The sequence below is a fragment of the Polypterus senegalus genome, chromosome 16 (genome assembly GCF_016835505.1).
Source record: "Polypterus senegalus isolate Bchr_013 chromosome 16, ASM1683550v1, whole genome shotgun sequence".
Taxonomy (NCBI): Eukaryota; Metazoa; Chordata; class Cladistia; order Polypteriformes; family Polypteridae; genus Polypterus; species Polypterus senegalus.
In genome coordinates this window covers 83,285,666-83,307,310 of record NC_053169.1, presented here as the reverse complement: position 1 = coordinate 83,307,310, position 21,645 = coordinate 83,285,666, and the positions used below count along the sequence as shown (strand labels likewise).

At 35.9% G+C, this 21,645-nt stretch overlaps 1 protein-coding gene across 2 annotated transcripts in view; it reads left to right on the top strand.

Moving 5' to 3' along the window:
• sptbn1 (spectrin, beta, non-erythrocytic 1) overlaps positions 1-21,645 on the top strand; it is a 262,319-nt gene that overhangs the window by 217,546 nt on the left and 23,128 nt on the right. For both annotated transcript variants that reach the window (XM_039738921.1, XM_039738922.1), the window contains 11 exons: positions 2,014-2,216; positions 5,650-5,740; positions 6,003-6,149; positions 7,722-7,985; positions 8,745-8,969; positions 10,906-10,995; positions 14,653-14,928; positions 15,857-15,987; positions 16,643-16,847; positions 19,323-19,697; positions 21,057-21,301. In XM_039738921.1, the coding sequence (XP_039594855.1) occupies positions 2,014-2,216; positions 5,650-5,740; positions 6,003-6,149; positions 7,722-7,985; positions 8,745-8,969; positions 10,906-10,995; positions 14,653-14,928; positions 15,857-15,987; positions 16,643-16,847; positions 19,323-19,697; positions 21,057-21,301 (2,252 nt within the window). The remainder of the gene's footprint in view (positions 1-2,013; positions 2,217-5,649; positions 5,741-6,002; positions 6,150-7,721; positions 7,986-8,744; positions 8,970-10,905; positions 10,996-14,652; positions 14,929-15,856; positions 15,988-16,642; positions 16,848-19,322; positions 19,698-21,056; positions 21,302-21,645) is intronic.

Here is a 21,645-nt window from a genome sequence, read left to right as displayed (position 1 = left end):
CTGTGATTCATTAATAAACTCATCACTGTTGTATCAGGTATGCAACAGCCTACTCAACCTGGGTAAAAGTAGAATTACCTTTCTGAAAATATGCTCAAATAAAAGTAAAATTTGCCAGTGATGAGCAAGCTACTGAAGAAGTTTTAAAGTATCTGCTATTAATTGTAACCCAAGTATTAAAAGTACAAATAGAGTAGATGATGGATATCTCCCCATTTTGTATATAGTTAAAAAAAACATTCTTACAAACTTTAAATAATTCAGACTACAATCTTGTGTGTATTTTGTATTATAATCAATAAAGTATGAGCCAAGTACTGTAACTGTTGCTGCAAATTCCATTCAGCAAGAAGGACATCTTATGGATTGTATCCTAGTTCACTGAGCAGGATGGTAACAGGAAAGGCTTACCCTACTTTAAGAAGCAGCTAATCCCTTCCGGAAAACCCCTTCACATTCCCCACACCATTAGACTACTACTACCAGCCTGTGCCGTTGATACATGGTAGGGTGAATCAGTGGATTTATAGTGTTTACATCCCATTCTGATCCTGCCATCTTCAAGAAGCACTGCTCATCCAAATGCATTCTGTGTCCGGTGCCCCAGTTATGTTGCAATCAGTGCCACTTAAATTTTTAGCTTTGTAAACTCTCCTTAATTAAATTTACTGTATTTTTTTAAACTTTGCCCCTTCTTATAGTCCTAGTGCATCAATACAGTAGAGTAGGGATGTAAGTAGAATACATAAAATATAAACACCAAAAATTTCAAATGTAAAAATTCCAATTAATACTGTTTATTACAAGGAAATATACATGCATATATCATCATTGTTTTCATACTGTTGAAGTATTAAAGGATAACAAGAAAAAGAAAATGACTAGTCAGTTGTAAAATTTAGAAAAACTGGCAATGATTTGGATTGGTAATTAGTGTAAGTTCTATGGAAAGCTTTCTAATGCCCATTAATAACTTTATTCCATGTGGAACAATTATGCTATTCTTTATTTATGTTCTAATGTACAGAATTCTACGTTAAGAGACTTTAAGGAATTTTCAGAGCATCGTGAATCACTTTTTATTTTTAGTTGGAGCAGAACTGTGTTATCTGTTTCCACGTTCACATGTAAGTTGTCTTTAATTTGTTAGCAGATCTAACACAATAATGATCTGAAGTGGCTTCATTTACAAAACCGGAGACCCCATTATATCTTGAATGGTAACATCTATGGTGATAAAAGTACCATAATGAGAGTTAGTAGAACCTTGCATAATTTGGACAACCCATACAGATTTAATCATGGATAGAAAACATTGTCGTGAGAGTCAGTTTCACTTCCGTGACACCAAATTGGATCATTTCATTATACTGTAGTTAATAGCTGGACTAACAATGTGAAATAAGGACCAGGTAGTCTTTCAATTCATAATAGAACTTTGAATGATTTGGCTTTAATGACTAACATTCGGACCTCAAAGGATTTAATATGACTTATTTAATATATTCAAAGTTTTTCATTAAAATTCAATGTAATTGTTCTCATTGGCACCTGCATACCTTCTTTAAATAGCATCATCTGTATATATGCATGGCATACAACTGCCCAAGCAGCCACTTAGGTGGAAGAGGCATATCTAATAAAATGGCCTTTCGGTTTAAATAAAGTCTGTTTAAAAAAATACATCTGTTTACCAAATTTCAGATCTCTTTGTCTTATGTGGAACACACTACAAAGTACAAACTACTTGAATAAACCTTTGTTACAGAATGTTTACTTTAACAGTACTCATAGTAATCTTGGATAAAATGTAAATTGGTAAGCGGAGAATTATCGACATGCTTTTTTAATTCTATAATGGATCAATCAGATGTTAGCTGCCTCCTAGTAAGGTTTATGTTTCTACTTACCTTGACAGTCTCCAGGTCCAGAGACAAACTATTTATTCTTGGAGTGTGCTTTCCAGGTACATAATTGCTGATTCAGTTTTGTTTTTACCCTGCTCTTTCAAAGGAGTATGTATTGGCACACACCGAGCTGCCCACCTCATTGGAAGCTGCTGAGGCTGCCATTAAGAAACAGGAAGACTTCATGACCACTATGGATGCCAATGAAGAAAAGATTAATGCAGTTGTTGAAACTGGGCGAAGACTGGTTAGTGATGGAAACATCAATTCTGACAAAATCCAGGAGAAAGTGGATTCAATTGATGACAGGTACATTTTACGACTTGGTCTTTCTTCGGAGGTTTTGTTTTGCTGACATGCTTGCTTCACTTGTGTTATTAACAGCTGAGCGAGTTTTCTGTTACCTCAAAGGCGGAGGAGCCCTTAACCTGACGCCACCTCTCGCTTCCGAGCCAGACAGACACACACACACTTCCATGCGTAGACATATATATATAAAAGAGTGTAATGAAGACCGAAACAAACAGAAAGCTTTGGGGAATCCTTCCCATATATTGCTACAATGCTGTAATTCAATTAAGTAAAACAGAGTAGTCATAAAAGACTGAGTCAAAACAGTGACTGAACTGGAGAGTGGAGTGCTCAGCACTTATAGTGCAGGTCAGGAAGAGGCGGGTTCTTAGCCAGAAGTGAAGTCTGTAGAAGGGTGTGGTCTGGCAACAGAATGGGTGGAGTTCTAGTTGGGCTTTCCTTCGGGTGGTCTGTGGCAGAGTGACAAAAGGCATTAGTGCAGTTCATCAACCCGACTGTGTGTCTTACCCTCAGTTAAGCCCTTAGTCTGCCTCCCATGCGCATGTGTGACAATATATATCTTTGAAGTATTACTTTAATTCATTATTTTGATGGTAAAATTTTTTAACATTTAAACAGTAGCTGAGAGAAAATTTAGCATTTAGCAAAGCGTTAATTTAATTTGTAAATAATTGTAGGATTATCTTTTTTGATTGTACAAAATCATAACACTTAGTAGTATTGTTCTTAAAGTATTTGATGAACACTGTTTAGAGTTCTTTGAAAGTGCTTTGTTAATAAAAATTGTTTTTGGTTATTGAAGTTTATTACTTTCGCTTGAATAAAAAATTGATGAGAGCTACATCTGTGTTAATTAGTGTGCTACACATATACCTTTGCATTTCATCTATTATATAGCTACCAGTTTATGAACGCATGTATACTGTATTCACACATTCAGTATGTACTTGTTTTTTTTTTTAAACCCAACAGTGTCAAGACTTTTTCATTTCCAAACTTGGCAGTTAATTTTAGTTACTAGTGAGATACCGAGATGGGAGAATCTGCCTGCTTCACCTTTTTTGTGTTTTGACATTAGGCGATTTACAGCTCCACTTAGTGTCTGTGGAATTTGCTATAAAAATGCCAGTGCTACTGAAATAAAGCAAGCTTGTTGTCTGTACTGGCAGGATGAGTTTGTTTTTCTTCTCTGTTTTTTGATGTACTGATTATCTGTATATATACTATTCACCATATTCTGATCATGATATAAAACATATATACACATTTTCTGTGTTGTGAAATATTTAGAACAACGCAAAGTATATTGTGTAAACAACATAATTCATAACTTTAATATGAAAAAGAGGCTACATCAGAGAAAGATGCCTCAAAACAGGAGAGGACAAAACACCTGAACTTCAGAGAGAAAACTGAATTAGCTTGAGTTTTAAAGCTGACTTACTAGTAGCTATAAAGGCACCACATAGTTATCAGTCAAGAGTCTCTGGTGCAAGAAGATGAAGGGGCTGGTGTGTTGTCTGTAGCTCAAGTTTTGTCACTTCAGCAGCATCCAGCTGGCTTTGTTCGGAGAAGAGGTTCAAATTGCTAAGTGACTTCCAGTAAGACAACATTCAGATGTTAAATCAATGCTCAGATAGCAGCCATGAGGTGTTGTGGCTTTTCAGTTATCATTTTATTTGTGGAACTTTCTGTTTTTGTTTTTACAAAATGTATTTTTTGTTTCATTCCTTTGTTTATGTGATGCGGAAGACGTCACGTGACCACAATTGACACATTTGTGACTTAAGCCGTAGTTGCACTATAAATATGGCAGTGGTTCCATGTTTTGTTATTTCTCAGTTGGATAAAATTCAAAAATCGTTAGCGGTAGTTAGTCTTCAATTCAAGTAGGTCAAGTGGCTAGGTTTCATTTTGTTTGTTTTGAACTCCTTTTTTGTCTTTGACTTTGATTTTTGGTTTGCTCCTGTACTATTTTCACTTCTGTGTTTTTGTTGATTTTTTTTCAGTACTGGCCTGGTCTTAACTATGGTTCTCATCTTGCAGTATTATCTCCCGGGTCTTGTTACACACAACAATCCCTGGAGACACTGTCTCGTAACAGTTCTTCACAAGGTGTTCTGTTCCAATACCTTTTGTGAAAAAGTCAAAGGCATACTTAATAAAAGTCTCTGTAAAAAATCCGACCAACATCACCCCTGGTGTTGTACATTGGTTAATATTGTCGTTTACCGCTACAGAGTTCACAGTTTGAATCCTAGTGCTGAGTCACTGTATGGAGTTCATGTCTGTGTGGATTTTCTGAGCACTCGGGTTTCTACCACACTCTAAAGAAGTTTGCTTTAGGCGAATTGGTTATTTCCACATCAACAACAACAACATTTATTTATATAGCACATTTTCATACAAACAGTAGCTCAAAGTGCTTTACATATTAAAGAATAGAAAGATGAAAGACACAATTATAAAACAAAATAAATCAACATTAATTAACATCGAATAAGAGTAAGGTTCAATGGTCAGGGGGGACAGAAAAAACAAAAAAAAACTCCAGACGGCTGGAGAAAAAATAAAATCTGTAGGGATTCCAGACCATCTGTGTGAGTGCATGTGTCCTTCAATTGACTGGTGTCCCATCTAGCGGTGTTTTTCACTTTTGGGCCTGGCTCCGGCTCTTTGTCACAGTGTTCTGGATTAAATGGGTTTGGAAAAGGGGCAGGGGATTCATGTAATTTTGCAACGTTCATCTTTAATGCAGATGTTGAGGGCACTTTTCATTAGAGCCTAATCACATGTTTGAAACAACTGAAAGAGCAAGGGATGGCTATATTTTTTATACATAACATTAATAAGATGGAGGACTCCAGCTATGATGCCACTGACTTAAAGCCAAGTATGCTGCAATCACTGTTCTACATCTGCCATTAAGTGAAACTGAGATGGCCATTTCCACCTAATAAATGTGAAACCTCATGGATTTTTTTGTTCATGCTTATATTTTCTGTGCTGCTGGATTTTGCAGTGCTTCAGGGCCATGAGATTGATTAATTAGTGCTTAAGTTGTCTGCAAATAGACAAGGGATTTTTGGTATATCTGAAACTCATTTCACTGGGGCCCCTTGGCAAAGGTTAAAATTACAACAATAATAACAAATGTGCTGTATTTTAGCATATTAAGTGTGAGCAAATTGTTTCACAAAGCCTTATATAATGTTGCCAGAACATATCAGAATAGTATAGCACAAAATGACTCATATTCTGGCAGTTACTATCTTTGGATATACATTACATGAGTTGTACTATAAGGATAATGTTGTGGTTTTTTTTTTTTTTCAAGCTGCTTAGTCCTCAGTTAAATCAACTTGCAACTTTCTAGTATTACATATTAAACCTGATATGATTAAAATATGGTTGTGTGTTTAAAATACAGGCACCGAAAGAACCGTGAAGCTGCAAGTGAGCTGCTTATGAAACTCAAGGATAATAGAGACTTGCAAAAATTTCTGCAAGACTGCCAAGAGGTATGCTGTCATGTGAAATTAAATTGACAAGATTAAGATGTCATAGCTGAAAAGAGCAGTGTAATAGCATGCAGCCTGGTATAAACAAAGTTTAATATACTGTACATATTCAGTAAATTTTACTTAAGGTATTTCATAAAAATGATTGTCAAAATCCTAAAATAGGTAGCCTATCCAGAATAATTAGACAATTTACATCAAATCAACTGTCCTTTTCCTTAGACCAAGTCGAGAGACAATTGAACCTTTGTTGTCATTTTAGCTTTCCCTTTGGATCAACGAGAAAATGCTTACAGCACAAGATATGTCATACGATGAAGCCAGAAACCTGCACAGCAAATGGCTGAAACACCAAGCCTTCATGGCCGAATTGCAGTCTAACAAGGAATGGTTAGAGAAAATCGAGAAGGTAAGGCATTACATTTGAAAGCCATCTAGCACTGAGGCAATATGGTCAATGAAGAAGCACTAAGTGATAACAGAGAAATATGTAATTTCTTGTGTGGTATTACTTAGAGAAACCTTTTATTATTCACAGGCTTTATATCCTGTAATAAAAAATAACTGTATAGCGGCAAATTTAATGCAGCACCTACCTGTCAGGACTTTGAAATAAGATTTTTCTGATTTTGTGGATGACAGTAGCCAAGGATCTCCTTTCTGTATAACTCTTTGTAAAGTTTTACTTAGGACTTTCTTTTCACATTACAAAATTATAATGGAAAGCATCTATCACAATTCACTTACTTTGTGAAAATTATATAAACTTACATTTAAGAATGGATACAAAGGATTTATAGTCTTTGGTTTTCTTTCATTGAATATAACAACAACAACAATTATTTATATAGCACATTTTCATACAAATGATGTAGCTCAAAGTGCTTTACATAAAGAAGAAAGAGAAAAAAGACAAAATAAATCAGAAAGTAGAATTAGGTAACACTAATTAACATGGAATAAAAAGTAAGGTCCAATGGCCAGGGAGGACAGAAAAAACAAAAATAAACTCCACAAGACCACCTAGCCCCTTCTAGGCATTCTACCTAACATAAATGACCTCAGTCAGCCCTCATGGTATTCAGGGTTCACATGGAAGAACTTGATGATGATGGTCGTTTGGACTTCTGGCCTTTAATCCATCAATGTAGGGACATCACGGTGCTTTGATTGGGTGGTGGTGGTGCAGATCGTTATTGTTATTATGGGTATCCATTTAATTTAATAAACCGTAATGTTCACTATTTGAACTTGACTAATGTTTACAGTATTTGTTCTGTATGTATTTTTCAAACGTTTGTTGTCATGTATGTATCTTTATAGCATGTAAATAAGTGATTACCTCAACAAAGAACACAAATATGATGCATCTCTATTTCTACAAATTGTGACACTGGGATGTTGTTTGTTCTTTTTTATTTAACATCCATGAGACAATTTTCATAAATCTAAATGTGGGATGCTAACACTGAATTAAAGAAAACAGTTAAATGTTTTTGGAAAGTAAACATTTTAAAGAATAGGCTGTTTTTCCACACATTGCAAAACTATAGTTCATTACACATTGTTTTTCACTGATATTTTTTTTAAGTTCAAAATTAGAAATGATATTTTTTTTTTTATTTAAGGAACAAAATATAATCTGTTTATTCTGATAATGAGGTTTTGATTACTGGATATGATAAAGGGTTCTTGCTTTTATAAAATGCAATGGTTCAAAGTACAATTGTTCTTAAGCAAATGTCAATCGGGACGAGGTGAAAGTGTGTGCAGAATGGCAAAAATGAGAAAGTAAGCGATTGTGACAAAGTGACTTACTAGTTATTGGTACTGCTGTCTGAGCAATTGTGACAAAGTGACTTACTAGTTATTGGTACTGCTGTCTGAGCAATTGTGACAAAGTGACTTACTAGTTATTGGTACTGCTGTCCTCATTTTAGCAGTTGATTAGATGTTTTTTAACCGTACTCTGTCTTTGTAGGATGGAATGCAGCTTGTCTCAGAAAAGCCAGAGACTGAAGTTGTCGTAAAGGAAAAACTGTCAGCACTCCGAACAATGTGGGATGACTTGGAATCAACCACTCAAACCAAGGCCCAATGTCTCTTTGATGCCAACAAAGCTGAGCTGTTCACTCAGAGCTGTGCAGACCTTGATAAGTGGTTGGAAGGCTTAGAAGGACAGATTCAGTCTGATGATTATGGAAAGGACTTGACCAGTGTGAACATCCTATTGAAAAAACAGCAGGTGAGATTTTTGCGTTGCATAGAGCAGGTAGAAAAAAAGGATAAGGAACAGGAAATCGAGAATGCCAATCATTTTAAGTCTCTCGCATCTTGGATCCATCATTTGAACAAATTAATGGCATTGAGGTTTTTTCTCTTAGCATTACTGAAAAAAAGACAACAGGGAGGTGTTCTGTTTTAGATATATCTCCTTGTATCATCCAGTATGTTCTTTATGCTAACATTATAAACAGAACAGTGATTACATATCATAGCATTTCTCTCCACTATATACAGTATACACACAGCATAAGTTAGCATTTGTTATCTTGTACACTAGATGGCACTGTTGCTTAACACTCACCATTTCCAGCCTAAATTCTCAGTAGATGCTGATATCATAGCATGTGCAGACAAACAGCATCAGAATATGCCTGCCTTTTTACAGGGTTCATATCTGATAATGTATATGTATTGATGAGAAGGCTATTAAATCAAAACATTTACACTGCAATGGTGCAGCCAGCTCAAACTGAAATGAGGACTTTTAAGGAACATGAGGTGTCAAATCTGAAAGCCAAAAAGGGAACAGCTCCACTGCTGTGTAACTGAGTAGTTATATAAGAGCAGCCTTCTGTACGTTATGAAAGCTGATTCCTTCAGATCTAAGTGAAGCAATGTCATTCTGCCTTTTCTGTGTAACCTTTTTTTAACCCTTTCTGGTAAATTCTAATACCTCTTTTTTTTTTTTTTTTTTTATATAAATTTACCTGACCACCAGATGTTGGAGAATCAAGTAGAGGTGCGTAAAAAGGAAGTAGAAGAGCTCCAAAGCCAAGCTCAAGCCCTTAGACAGGAGGGAAAAGGCACAGATGAGGTGGACGGCAGAAGGCAAGTGGTCGAACAAAAGTTTGGCGAGATGCTAGAACCTCTTCAGAAAAGAAAGCATAACCTCATGGCTTCCAGAGAGATTCACCAGTTCAACAGGGATGTGGAAGATGAGATTGTGAGTATGACCCTTGAAGAACACAGCTTTCCTAGAACCCAATTGTTTGATTTAAGTTTATAGGCGCTCGACACCCAATACAAACTACTCAAATCAGAAGCCACCCAAAGAGGAAGTTACAGGCATGGCAGCCTCCTCTCAATTTAATGAAACTTCCAAACCTGCAAATGTATGGCTTTATTACTATTTTTACATAGAACCTGTAAAAAGTACATTTGTTTTGCTAAAGAATATTTTTCTGGTTGTCATTTGCCAAGAGCCTTTTATTAAAGGCTTCTAAGGTCTTCTTTATACTCACTTGTTTTGTTTGCCTTAATGATAGTAAGTGGCAACTGCTCAGAGAATATCATTAAAATGTTAAACATTGCTATTTTCATTTGATGGTCTACTGGTGTTTGCTTTGTGTATTTGTGAGGACTAAACTGCAGCCATTGGTACTTGCAGTCACTGACACCAGTTTTTATTATTCAAAGTCAGGACTGACAAATTATGCACACATTATGCCAGGTGTAACATTAAACTGAGAAATTATGCAGTTAACAGATACTGATGTCATTGTTTATGCCTTGCAGCATTAACTCTCAAAATAGAAATGATGCTTTAACTGTGAGTGTTCAAATGAAACAAAACTGTGGAACTTAGAATGCGACTGTATACCATACTGATTTAAAAAAAAAAAAAAAAAGATTATCATTACTGTGTTAACTGCTGTGTTCTATAAAATACTGTAAATGATACAGGATTAGAAAAGGCTGCTACCTCACAGAGTCTTGGGATCAGCTCCTGGATCTGTGTGGGCTTTTCACCTTCTAAACATGTCTGCAAGTGCTTTCATCCTAGTACTCTTGGTTTTTCTTCCAAGTCCAAGAATGTCCAAGGACATTTTATGTTAACTGACAACTCTGAACTGGCCTGGTGGGTCTGAACATTTCTGCTGTGATGGGTTGACCACCTGTTCAGGACTGGTTCCTGTGTTGTACCTAGTGCTGCTTAGCTAGGCTTAGTGACCCAGAACTGATGAAGTAGTTTAGAAAATGTATGCCAGGAATCGGTCTCTGACATTTTTTTCTTTTTCATGAGCTTTGTCTTTTCATACATTTTTCACTGTAGGTAGAAAAAAGGCTTTTAGGAAGTGGATGGCAGGCATAGCACAGTAATGGCTCCCTCATAGTGCTTGAACCCATATTCATCCCCTTTCTGACAATGTTTATTTTGAACAGTCATCGCCTTAATATAACAAAACCCACCTCCTGCATTGTAGAGAGCAGACCACCAAGTTCATGTAGCTTATAGACATACTGTTGAGTTGTATTAGTGTGAGGGAGTGTGTCCCACACAACGTTGGTTCATGCTTTGCACTCAGTGGTGGCAAGATAAAATAGGCACTGGCTCTCTGTGACTTTATGCAGTGGCACTTGGTGTCACTGCCCACTTGCCAAGTTGTTTTGCCTGCCTAAGGTAAACTCATCTCTGATGGAGAAACGCAGGAATCGTCGGGTAGAGGCCCAGCACTGACTCAGCTGTGGAATGGCCAATAGAGGAGGCAGCTTGATGGCCAGGGTCTCCAGGACTCTGAACAAATCTAAATCGTATTATGTGATAACATTACTGTTGAATTCTGCTCTGTACTTTTAATATTTATATTGCTCTATTGTATTAAGGATTACTTGTATTTTGTTCTGTGTATTGTATTTACCCCATTTATTTTTTTTTTTTGGCACCCACTGCACGTCCAACCCCAACCTACCTCTTTGAATGCCTTTCCCAAGGTTTCTTCCATTTTTTTTTCCCTAAAAGGGTTTTTTTGGGAGTTTTTTCTTGTCTTCTTAGAGAGTCAAGGCTGGGGGTTGTCAGAGGGCAGGGCCTGTTAAAGCCCATTGCGGCCCATCATGTGTGATTTTGAGCTGTACAAAAATAAATTGCATTTCTTTTTCAGTTGTGGGTTGAAGAAAGAATGGCAGTTGCAACATCTACAGATCATGGTCACAACTTGCAAACTGTACAGCTACTAATCAAGAAAAACCAGGTAAAAAATTATAAATATTATTACTTGATAGAATGTGACTGTTGCACCTCTTTATTACACAGACAAATGTGTTGGTACCCTTCCACTAAAAAAGATCTACGAAATAACTTAAAGCTGACAAAAGTAATTAGCACCCATCATTGTTTATTGTGTACTTAACAAAAATCAATCTTTGTTTTGCTTTAGAGTTTTGATTTAACAGAATATTTAAAATAATAACACATTGAAATGGCATAAACAAAAATAATGGGACCCTTAAACAAATACTTTGTTGCACATCTGTTAGAGTCAAATCACTGCAAACAGGCGATTCCTGGAGCTGTCCATGAGATATCTGTACCTGTCAGCAGGTAGTTTGGCCCGCTCTTTCTGAGCAAACTGCTCCAACTGTGTCAGGTTTGAAGGGGTCTTCTCCTGACTGCATATTTCAGTTCTGTCCATAGAAGTTTCACAGGATTCAAATCAGGGCTTATACAAAGCCACTCCAGAATAGTCTGTTTTGTTTTCAGCAGTTCTTGAGTGCTTTTTAGCTATGTGTTTTTGGATCATTATCATATGTTGGAGGATCCATTACTTGTGACTGACACAGAGCATTCTGACATTGGGAAGTTACTTTTCACTCCAGAATGTATTGATGGTCTTGAGATTTCATTGTTCCCTTCAAAGACTCAAGGCACCCCATGCCCAGACACAGCAAAGCAGCCCCAAATCCTAACCAAGCCTTCATGTTTCACAGCAAGTAAAGCTTGTTTTTTTTTCTGTGGATATAAGAGCTGATGTGACTTGCCAAAAAGCGCAGGTTTTGTCATATCAGTCCAATGGACATTCTCCCAGAAGTACTGTGGCTTGTCAATATGCATTTTAGCAAATTCCAGGCTTGCATTTTTAGGTTTTCAAAAGTGGAGTCTTGGGTCTTCTTCCATTGAGAACACTGTCACTCTAAAAGCAACAGGATGGTGTGATTAAATGTCTTGGAAAGATGTTATTAGCTTTTTGACACCATATTTAATATCTTTCTGCCCATTCTAGGGTAGTTTTTCCTCTTGCAGCCACTTTCAGGGAGGTTGGCTACAGTCCCATGGACCTTAAACTTCTTAATATTTGCAGCAACATCAAAGTGCTTGAAAGATGGCCTTTATAGCCTTTGCCTTTAACATGCTTGTCTATAATTTTCTTTCTGATCTCCTCAGGCAACTCTCTGCTTTGCTTTCTCTGGTCCACGTGGACACATGAATGTACCAAACCGTAGAGTGTCTACTTCTTTTTCTCCATTTACCTACGGTGAATGACTGATTACATGATTGGAGACATGTGTGATACTAAGTAAAGAATACAGTTAGTTTGAAAAATCAATCTAATCCAGTTACTTATGATCTTTTGTAGAGGTACCAACTAGGGTGTTGTACCATGTTATGCCCCTTCTGATTACATCTTGCCTGAAGAAGGGGGCCTGAATTGCCTTGAAAGCTTGCATATTTTAATCTTTTTAGTTAACCAATAAAAGGTGTCATTGTGCTTGACTTCTCACTAGAGGTACCAATAAATGTATCTAAGCCATTTTAGAATATCTTTGTAGAAACAGAAGTACTTGACCTCTTTTCACACTTGTTTTGCTTTACTCAATAACATATCAAGGGCATGCAGGTGCACCTGGGACAACTGCTTCTCATTTAATCACATTTCAGGAAGCACGCAACACTTTTACAATGAGCTGTAAGGGTACCAGCAAATGTGTCCATTTATGTAACTTTGAGATTGCTATGCATAAGTTGCTTTTAAATGCAGTATACTCAACACGAACTCTATAGTGTCATCCTTTACCAGTTTGTTTTGTGCTTAATATATTTTTTTGTATTTAGCTACAATCAGAAGGGCCATGGCCGCATCACAGTTTTCCAAAAATTCTCAATTGTGTATTTTGTTGCTGCATAATTTCAAAACCATTGCCAACATATTTATTATTCTTTATAAATATTTATTTATAAGCTATAAATAAATATTGAATTACTTAATATACAGCTTGCTGATTTGGCCCACATTTTTCTTTAAAAGTAGGTAATGTTTTAAATATGGCTGACATGCGAAGTCTGCATTGACACAATGCCTGATTAATTTGTATATGACTAGGGGGCTCTGCCCCCGCTTGCTTCACTAGCCCCTTCACAGCTCTGCCGCTCGCATATGGAGAAGCGGATGTACAATTTAAACAAATTGTTGTTTTTCGTGGGAATTGTTACATATGCATAATAGACCTAACAATTTTACATTACAGCGAGTAATTAACAATAGTAAAAAAAATAGTAAAACAACATAAACTGAAAGAAAATTGTTTCATGTTGCGTTAGAGATATTCGTTGCGTGATACGATTTTGTTCTGTTTGGCTTTGAAATTAACACACAAATAATTTTTAAACTTACACTTTTACTGTATTTGGAATTAACTTTTTGTCAGTATCGCTTTGAATTTTGATTCCGTGTTTGGAGTTGCATCATGACAACACAGCATATAACTGCCCGTGAGTGAATATCGTTGCTTTCTCTCTAATAAATAAACCAACTTTTTCGAATGTTTGTCCCTGTGACTTGTTAATTGTCATCCATCCATCCATTATCCAACCCGCTATATCCTAATACAGGGTCACGGGGGTCTGCTGGAGCCAATCCCAGCCAACACAGGGCGCAAGGCAGGAATAAACCCCGGGCAGGGCGCCAGCCCACCGCAGGTTAATTGTCATAGCAAAAGCTATTCTAATGGGAAACTGTAAACGTTTTAATACGAATGGCATATCGAGATCTCCTTTGGTGTCTAATGTTATCCACTGAAGATGTACTACATTACCTTTCTTGTCGCCTGTTAAAATTTTACTTCAGAATTGTTTGACCAGTTTTGAGTACAACTAATCTTGTTCTATTGCATAGCCCATCACTCATATATAAATTACGCAGTAACATTATGATACATCCTTCTTTCAACAGTAATTCCACTGGTGGAAGACTGGATGGTGTTAACGTTTGTAGATATTCTATGGGATATTGTAAGTTGATGTTTTCATCTTCCGCAAGATGACCACCAACTGTTTCAGCATAGTCTACTGATACGCATTTAACCAATTTGCCTTGTATTTGATCAACAATTTCCACGTTAATTTGTTTGACTTCATTGTTTCTCGGTGCTAGGATTGCCCGTGTATTTGTTTCTTCTGTTAATAACCCTTCGGGATGAAATTCTTCATTAAGATTTGGACATAATGGAAGTTTTTTTTTATTGGGAACTTAAAGTGAGGAAAACATAAAAATTTATAAGAGCTGAGAACACAGGAACTGTGTCTGACAAAAGCATTCATACGAATGAGAGGTGAGAGAACTGTGGGTGTGGGCCGTTAACTGTAAATGGCTGAGCGGAAGGCGGGACTTGAAAAAATCTCTTAGCAATAGTCTCATCTCGTGGGATTGAAAAAATCTCTTGGAAATAGTCTCGTCTGAAGATTTTTCTTTTATAATAGAGAGATATATATGCGCACGTTCTCATCTGCACAATTACCTGTTTGTCAATTTATTTGGCAGATTTTAAATTAGATGGTGAATTCTGTAATTCTTTAGTCATGTATAGTTTTTATTGGGATTGGGTTTCATCTCAATTTGAAATTGTCTTTGTAGACCCTTCAGAAAGAAATTCAAGGACATCAGCCACGTATCGATGACATCTTTGAGAGAAGCCAAAATATCTTAAATGATAACCCCAATACTGAAGGTATTCGACAAAGGCTAGCCGATCTGCAACAGCTTTGGGACCTTATGATTGAAGAGACTGCAAAAAGACACAATCGATTGGAGGAGTCCCATAAGGCTCAGCAATACTACTTTGATGCTGCAGAGGCTGAAGCATGGATGAGTGAGCAGGAGCTGTACATGATGTCAGAAGAGAAGGCCAAGGTTTGTGCTGATAAGATGAGACCACTCTTCTTAAATCGTCATATTTTATTTGCATAGTGTAAATGTAAGAAAAGGGAAGTACTGTATAGGTTAAAAAAAAAATAATAATAAAGCTCAGAAAAATATTATTGTCTAGAAACCAAAATGGGCCACATGTACAAAGTTTTGTTATTTTATTGTGGGAATATTGTGTTAATCCTAGTTTATATGTTACGTATGCCTAAACCTTAATGTTACTTTCTTACCAGCTTTGGATGAATGTGTCATCAGTTACTCAAACATCTGACAGGAGATTTAGACTGCTTGTTTTTATACTATAGCTCCTTGTGTTGCATGATCCTGCTTCCTGCTTCCTTCTTCCCTGCATTTTTCCTCAACTACCCTGTATGTCATTCCCTCATATTTTGTTCTGACCACCATCTTTCAGAGTGTTACAGATACTTAATCTAAGCCATAGTTCACCAGAGTAGCTACAGATTTTCAAAGCAACCAATTTGTTTATTATCCAGGCCTCCATTTACCTTTCAACTTCCTTTATTTCATTCCTCATTACTTGTAAGTCTGGGACATTTTAATAATAGAACATTTCCTGGATTTATTCTGTAGAACCAGCATAGATAGAAATTATATTTTAAAGCTCAATATGCTAAATGCTAAATTTGATGTTTGGGAGGAATAAGCCTATAGCACAACCAAGCCAAACTAGTGCAGTGTGCATGAATTTTGTTTTATTTCTTACCCTCATATTAATAATGAAGAGCTCAAGCTGTTACACTGTGGCTAGTTTACCGTATCAGGTTACTTTATAAAAGCAGGAGAATAATTTTCCTGATCTTTGGATATGCATAGTATACAAGCCATGTTTTACGTACTTCTACAGTTGTTCAATTTATTGCTTTATTTTATTTGCTCTTAATTGCTGATTTAGGATGAGCAGAGTGCTGTAGCCATGCTCAAGAAACACCAAATATTAGAGCAAGCAGTGGAAGATTATGCAGAAACCGTACATCAGCTTTCAAAAACGAGTCGGGCACTAGTGGCAGCTGGACATCCCGAGAGGTCAGTGTTTTCTTAAAACATTGTTGTTTTTGGTGATAGTGTCACAGGTTTGTATTTGTGTTTTTTCCTTTTGTTATTTAATATCTCAAACTATCATAAACCTAAGAAACACTTTAAGGTGGAATTAACTCCAATAGTTAGTATAAACTAAAATTGAAGAGAATAAATTAACTCTTTGCTCAAGTGGATTTACATTATAATGATGGTTTTGGGTTAGTATGATAGTGCAGGGGGTAGAGCTGCTGCTTAATGGATCCACTGTCTAGGGCTGTCCATATAGACTTTGTACATTCTCCCTGTGTTGGTGTGTGGTTTTCCTCCAGATACACTCTTGATTCATGCTCAGATCTCCTAAGATGTGCAGTTAGGATAACCGACAATTCCAAATTGGCCAGAATGAGTGTGTGTGATTAGGACCTACAATGGACTAGTGCTCTGTCTAGAGCAGTTTCCTGCCTTTCACCCAGGATAGGCTCTGCCCTTCTTTGATCCTTAATTGGATTAAATAGGTTTAAGAATATTATATTATGATGATGTTTTTAATTTGTTTAACTGTATAGCATTCTGTTACACTTGTTCCTCTGGCTGCCATTTTATTTATATATTTATTTATTGTTAGTAAATGAGTCTGAGTATCTTATTTGTGCTGTCTTAGTGAGCGCATCAGTATGAGGCAGTCTCAGGTTGACAAGCTGTATGCTGGATTGAAAGACTTGTCAGAAGAAAGAAGGGGGAAACTAGATGAACGTTACCGCTTGTTCCAGTTGAACCGAGAAGTGGATGACCTAGAGCAATGGATCGCAGAAAGGGAAGTAGTGGCAGGCTCTCATGAGCTTGGTCAAGACTATGAACATGTTACGGTAGGTTCTTTCCTGGCAATTGTTTTTATATTTTTAACAGGTATTCTTAACAGGGATTTCACAATGTAGTATCCCTAGAAACAAAAAAAAATCTGTAGGAAGAATATGTGTTTTCAGTATAGTGTGAGTTAACATTGTATATTTATAACTTCTGTTTGGCCAGTGAGGTAGTGTTTTTAAAAAAAATAAAATTGCTTTCACTCCGCTTGGGCATATAAACTACCATAGTTCAACTAATAATGCTCAGTGATCTTTAGCAACACTAGTAGTATTCAACAAAAGTGCAGGTTTTCCAGTTTTTATGGCCTATCTCCTGCTATTGTTTTACTTGTTAAATAAATAACTATTTAAAAATGGCAAGAGATCCACAGCACCTCACAATTACATTTTTCATATGACATGCAACAGCTTTCTGTATTTTTAAAGTAATAAAATGCAGATATCAAGCTTTTAAATTTGTACTGTACCATATATCACTAAGACTTTACCAACTTTGAAAATTGCCTTCAGCTTTGATTTTGTTTTGTATTTGAAATTGTAATTACTGAGAATTAAGGCACAAGACCTTATCTGGTATAGGTGAAAATAAAAATGATGTGTGACTGGTGAACTTACACATGTCTGTTGTGCCATCAACAATAAAATCAAATTATATACAGTACATGTTGGGTATTATTAAGAGTTTGCTATACAAAGATCTAAACTCACTTTTGGGATTAAGAAATAACTCTCCTCTTCATTGCATGTCTGTCACTGGGTCATTTGTATCATCTTGTACATGCACAACGGCGCGCTCACTTCTTACATGAGAGATGAGTTGAGAATGGGGCTGATTGAAAATGAACTGCGTCTGTGTATGTTAAAGGGAGATCATCAGAATAAATCAAATTGCAATTAAACCGGTCAAAGTTTGGAAATTGTCTCTTAACACACCCTTTTCACAGTGCTGTGCTCCCCCTTAAACACTCAGCCAATGAAATATAAACAGTGAGCATCAGAACACGCAAGGAAGCTTCATTATTGGTCTTGTAAAATCAGCAAAATATCTGTCCTTGATAAATTGATTGCTGTTAGCATTTCAAGAGCAAAGCGCATTCTGTACTGATCTCTAGCCAGTCCATTGACATATCACTAATTATTATGCATCCATTAATATGTGTCTAAGACTTACTAACAAATTAGTGAGGTCACTGTAATCTTTTTATTTTTTTTTTATTTATATTTGACCTGTTTTTTTTTTCTTGTGTATGAAGTATAGGTAAGTATTGGAATCGTCCAAAAACTTGATTTTGATGAATCACGACGTTTTAAACCTCCCCGAGTCCAAAAATACCATTTTTGGAATTATGTCTCTGGGTGTGTGTGGGTGTTTGTGTGAGTATAAATGATAACTTGAGTATACCTTCACTTAGGTCAGCCAAATTTTGCATACAAATATTACGTACAAAACTTAGATTTCTGTCTACTTTTGAGCTACTTCCGCCAACCGGAAGTGGTAGTTTACCTGAAACGTTTCACCAAACATTCAAAATTTGATAATTTCACATCATATTATGGTAAAGCACCGCATTCAAAGTATTTTTTGTCTCTCTTCATTTTTTCGAAAAATGACCAGTTTGAGGTAATTTCAATTTTCTGTGACGTTCAAATGGTAACACATACACATTTGAGAACATTTTTGCTTTACTTAAACGTACAGTAATTTTGTGTACAAGTATTACATTACACACATTATTAAAGTCTCTTGCAACTTTTGACCCACTTCTGTTTACTGAAATTGATAATTTACCTGAATTGTTCGCCTATATAAAATTATAATGGCAAATTTTTTATTTATGCAGCTGCAGAGTCTGATTTATTCAACTTGACTTTTATAATAATTGTTTAATATATTAATTTGATTTAATTTGTTGTTGATGGTCCTTCAATATACATAATATAAAAATGTAATCATTGTCTTGCGGTTTACTCCTCGAATATTCATCCCCATATCCGAGTATTCAAGAAAGGCTAGGGGAGAGTACTCCCGATATTTTTATTTTTTTTTTATATAATGCATAAATAAAGAACATGTATGCAAATCAATGGCCTATGATTATGTTGTTGACACTTTTACAAGTACATCATTTTGTAAACATCTTTGTGTGTTTGTTTAATGCTCAAAAGTGAATGATTAAACGGCTTAACATTATTTTGCCAGAAAGTTGGTTGCAAACTTAAGAATGCCTACATAAGATAATGTTTTCTGTTATTTATTTAATTTAAAATGCATTGCTGTAAAAATAAGATGGGAGTATTGAGTAGCTTTATTTGCTCAGGAAACTCATTTTAAAAGATCTTGTGAGCAAAAACTATGCCTGAATAAGTTCAGTTCCATCACAACATAGTAACAGTTGTGTATTGAGTATCATAGGTGTGTCATGTAAATCATCTGATTTAGGACAACTTTCTTAGCATCTTGTCATTGATTTTCAGATGCTGCAGGAGCGTTTTAGGGAGTTTGCTCGTGACACTGGCAACATTGGACAAGAAAGAGTGGATGCAGTCAATCATATGGCTGATGAGCTCATCAACTCCGGACATTCAGATGCTGCTACTATTGCGGAGTGGAAGGACGGTCTTAATGAGGCATGGGCGGACCTTCTAGAGCTCATTGACACCAGGACTCAAATCCTGGCAGCCTCCTATGAACTGCACAAATTCTATCATGATGCAAAGGAGATCCTTGGACGCATACTGGATAAACACAAGAAACTCCCAGAGGAACTAGGCAGGGACCAAAATACAGTTGAAGCACTTCAGAGAATGCATACAGCCTTTGAGCATGATATCCAAGCATTAGGGACACAGGTATGCAAGATCAATATTTATCTGAAAATCGCAACATATGTTTATTATTGGCATTAATAGTTTTCAGAACCTATAAAACTTGTCCAAAAAATCCACCATTGTCTATCCAGTGCTTCTAAAGTACTGCAGATTGGTTAATTATGAACCATTTTAATCTCAGGATGAGAAATTATGTTCCAGATTTACTGGTTGAATACAGTGTGTTAAAAAAAATGAATTCAGCTTTTACAAATTCTCCTTGCAATGGCTTACAGCCACATTTTATTTCAATATAATTTGTGGATGGTTAATTTTTTAATTTATTTTGATGAAAGGTAATAAAGTAAAAAGTATATATTTGTAATAATTTGAATGGAGCGCACACATTTATATATTTAAAATCTAATGAAACAGTTGTCTGTTAATGTAACAGGTTTTTTTTTTTAATCTAAAAACCTGACACTCTTTGTGTCTATAATCTTGGACATGTCAGTCTGACTTGTGTATATTTTATGCAACAAGTTTAAAGAAAGGCATAGAATTGCATTGTGCCAAACAAAAAGGTATACATTGCAGTATTAGAACATGTAACAGCAATTGATTTTCCACATACAGTTGCCATAGTACGGCTTATAATTTTGTAAATGATAAAATCATATGTCCGAGTGACAGTTTCCACACCTATTTTCTTGAAGTATGTATATAACAAAACTCATGACCGTTTATACATTTCCTTGCATTGTTAATGTAATATACACAGTGTTATCTTGGATTAAAGTCACATGATATGCATATTAATGAAAAGTTTTTACTTTGTGATTATGTCTCTCTGTAAAAGTAATGTAAAAATTTTAGATTTTTCGAGAATATAGACAATGCTAAATGTATGTTTTTAAAATTTTCCTTCATTTTCATTATAAGAAGTTAGAAACATAATGATGTACTTTTATTCCCATTGAATGTCGGTCATTCCTAGTTCTCATATTCACTATGGCTCTTTTGCATTCTCCTGTTATTGGCTTAAAGGAGAGCAGTCTTGTATTTTATTTGTGCTACAACATTTAACATCACAGAATTATTCCCTATCATTGAGACATGTCCACATTAAAGTCCTTACTTTTTTGGTAATAATTTTTTGTTTTAATTGCATAATACATTGTAATTGATCCATTCTCTTCCTGCTAGAGGCCATAGTAAATATATATGCTTTTAATCTCTCATGACATTGAGAGATTAAAAGCTATGGTTGGAAGATATCTTTTCTATGCTGGGGGGTGTTAACAGCCTTAATTGCAAGTGTACTTGCATCTGAAGTTAATAACTTGTAAAAATAGCATTTTGTTTGCAATTTCTAAAGATTTTTCTTTGCTCAATCTCTAGGTGAGACAGTTGCAGGAGGATGCCGCCCGTCTCCAGGCTGCTTATGCTGGAGATAAGGCGGAGGATATCCAAAAGAGAGAGAATGAAGTGCTTGAAACATGGAAAGCTCTGCTAGACTCTTGTGAAGCTCGTAGAGTACGTCTTCTGGACACAGGAGACAAGTTCCGCTTTTTCAGCATGGTTCGTGATTTAATGCTTTGGATGGAGGATGTTATTCGTCTGATTGAGGCACAGGAAAAACCAAGGTATGTGTAAGAGAATGGTATAAATTAAGAATATCTGTATTTCTCTATTGCTTCTTGAAAAAATACTAGTGACTAGTATACATTAGAATCTGTGCTAAAATATGAAAATAAGCAATTATTTATACTTGCACTAGGGTGTTGTACCACGTTAGCCATTATGGATGTAATGAGAAGTTGAGTAAAATGACACCTTTTATTGGCTAACTAAAAAGATTACAATATTGGCTAACTAAAAAGATTACAATATGCAATTTTTCGAGGCAATTTAGGCCCCTTCAGGCAAAGAGTAATTCAGAAACTGGAGTTTCCCTGTATTTATGTACACACTTGGACAAATAACATTG